This window comes from Alnus glutinosa, chromosome 3 (genome assembly GCF_958979055.1).
Source record: "Alnus glutinosa chromosome 3, dhAlnGlut1.1, whole genome shotgun sequence".
Lineage (NCBI taxonomy): Eukaryota > Viridiplantae > Streptophyta > Magnoliopsida > Fagales > Betulaceae > Alnus > Alnus glutinosa.
Genome location: NC_084888.1, coordinates 1,724,045 through 1,726,721, shown reverse-complemented (window position 1 = coordinate 1,726,721; position 2,677 = coordinate 1,724,045). Strand labels below are relative to the sequence as shown.

General features: G+C 38.8%; 1 protein-coding gene across 2 annotated transcripts; it reads right to left on the bottom strand.

The window, feature by feature from the left end:
• Positions 1-305: 305 nt before the first annotated feature.
• Positions 306-2,338, bottom strand: LOC133863811 (UPF0496 protein At2g18630-like). 2 transcript variants are annotated; one of them, XM_062299917.1, is made up of 2 exons: positions 2,038-2,338; positions 306-1,653 (listed from the first exon to the last, which is right to left on the bottom strand). In XM_062299917.1, exon 2 carries the CDS (start codon positions 1,611-1,613, stop codon positions 471-473), a length of 1,143 nt encoding a protein of 380 aa, XP_062155901.1. In that variant the 5' UTR covers positions 1,614-1,653; positions 2,038-2,338; the 3' UTR covers positions 306-470. The 2 variants fall into 2 exon arrangements, with proteins under 2 accessions (XP_062155901.1, XP_062155900.1); XM_062299916.1 differs by having other exon boundaries at positions 306-1,619; positions 2,038-2,337.
• Positions 2,339-2,677: the final 339 nt, after the last annotated feature.

Here is a 2,677-nt window from a genome sequence, read left to right as displayed (position 1 = left end):
TTGTAATTGAAGTGATCTAGAGATTTTTCTCCTAATAATAATATCAATCTTTTAGCATATTACCAATTCCAATTGATAGGTACAATCGTCAACTTCAGGACTAGATAATCATGTTTCATGTCTTATAGACTTGTATTGAGCAACTAAGAAACACAAATTTTAGACTTCAAAAAAAAAAAAAAAAGAAACACAAATTTTGTTATATAGTTATAGTGCATCTATTAATCATTTAAGTAACAATCTTATAAATCCCCCCCCCCCCCCACACCCTAAAAAAAAAAAGGAAAAGAAGAGGAAAAGCCTGCTCAACAACAAAACTCTATCTTTAGCTTCTTTGATAAGGGTCGATCGAAGTTATTCCATCCAAGGTGTAGAGTCAACAATTCTTTAACCGTTGTATAAAATTCACATAAATCCAATATGAGAAGAGTTACGGGTTGCCAGAACAACATACCAAAGGGGCTTTTCAGTTAATTGGGTGTCTGTCTGATTATCCTCTGCAAAATCACCGTCCTCGCCCTCCTTATGTCCCGGCTACACTTATCAGCATGCTCACTTAAATTCTCAACAGTACCCATAAAAACTTCCAGCTTCTTCTTGATCTCATCCATCGCAAGCTTCACTGCCTCGTCTTCTCTAAGAGCAAAATCAGCATTCTCCAACAGCGCCTCAATCTCAATTTCCAATTTGTTGACAAGTACCCGAATGCTCTCTAAGTCCTTCATTGTAATGTAAGTTCCAACCTGCATTGAGCTGATTACCTCCCTTTGTCCTTTCAGTGCATTCTCATAGCGCTTCCAAAGTGAGTCACACCATTTTCCCACTGAGCCTATTGGAATAGCCAATGCACCCGCCAAAGCTGTTACAACAGGCGGAGCTGCAATGGCAGCTGCCACCACCGAGAAAATCAGCACAGACACAAAAGCAGCAACAAAAATGACATTCGCCACTCTCCTCAACGTCTTCATAGATTTCAATTTCTTATCTAGCTTTCTCTTTCTAAGCTGCAATTTCTCCAACATCGATACATGCTGCTTATAAACTGATTGAAACAGTACAACAAACTCCTCCGTAAATGGGTCCCCAGCAACCTTAAATTTCCTTAATTCTTGCAATGTCTTCGTGTATTTCACCCCAGCAACACCATCTTCTACTTCTTGCTCAAAATGCTTCACCGCAAGTTGAATTATCAACTGGTTATCACGAGTGCGCTTCAGGCAGTTCTCAAGGGCAGTACAGAAGTCCAGTGTCTTGAGACTATTCTCAAAGTAGTCCTCCACCAATGAGAACAAATCTTGGTTGTTCCATATATCTCTCTTACACTCTAGAATGACTTTGACCACTTCCTGGTCCATCTCAAGTAGACTATTGGTGACCTCTCTGAGTGAATCAAAAGATAACGACCGAACCTCAACCCCAGTCGCAAGCGAGCTGATTACCCGGGTGGTGCGCTCTTGGATGGTGGCATCAAAGGACTGTAAGTCCGGATCGAGCATACACGCCGCCTCATAGGAACTCAGATCGGCCGTGAATTGGGTGTTGGTATTCATCTGGAGGAGTTGGGCCGGCGGGGCATCACCACCAGTCTTCTTGCTAGATTTTCCTCCCATCATTTGCGGCTTGTCATCCAAAAACGATAATCTGTTATATAAGCTAAATAGCAAATACGCGATTTTTTTTTCTCACTTCAATTTGATTGAAGCAATTTCAAATCTAAGAAAAGCACCAGTAATCCAGCTAATCAGATCGGGCAAACCAAAGAAAAGATGCTGTAGAATTTAACAAAATTCAGCTAAAATCAGGTAGAATAGGAGCTTGAGGAACCGTATCAAGATTTAAATGCGTAAACTTTGGCTAAGATTTTGAGAACCCAAAAGCTTATGCTTCACTTAGCGACACAAGCTAGATCAAACTGAACATAAACCCCAAACTCAGAAATTTAAAAAAAAAAAAAAAAAAAAAAAAAAAAAAAAAAAATGTCAAATTTCCGGCTAAATCTTTCTAGCCCTCTATTTGAAAAATGTTTGGTAATGGTACCTGAAATTCAGCTGAAATGACAAGAAGTAGAAGGTTTTTCTCTCAGTTGAACCCTCCACAGAGAGTAAACAATCCCAAAATCCAAGCCAAACCCAAGCGGCGATATCCAGAGGGATCTTTGTGAATCTGAGTAGTACAATAATCTTGAAGAATACGAAATCTAGCAGATGATAAGCTTAGAGGCAGCTTGTGGTATGCTTTTCAACTTTCAAGCATACAGTGGAGGAAAAGTGAACCATAGTCCAAGACGAAGGAGAGTGGTAATGAGGCTAAAAAAGCCATGGCGTCAAACGCGTTTATTCTACTCAAGTTTCAACAGCGCGTGATGTTAACAAAAATTGATTAGTTAACTCATTTATATCTGAAACTGAAAGAAAAATGTTAAAGCGGAGTTGATGTGATATATAAAGTAAAATATGTTAAAGAATGTTTTGAGTTGATTATTTTTGTTTTTTTTTTTTAAAAAAAAAAGACAAAATAAGAAGAAGAGAGAGAGAGAGCAGAGGGTTATTAAACGGGCCTGAACGTCGGAGGGGATTGTGGGGATTGCAGCCTTGCAGGTAACACTTCAATGTGATATAAATAACTGAACGTATTTATAGATTTTTATTTTTTTAATTTATATTGTATCACGCGACGC

Bases quoted from the DNA above. Each gene is read 5' to 3' on its own strand.
- LOC133863811 (XM_062299917.1), bottom strand. From the start codon at position 1,613: ATGATGGGAGGAAAATCTAGCAAGAAGACTGGTGGTGATGCCCCGCCG.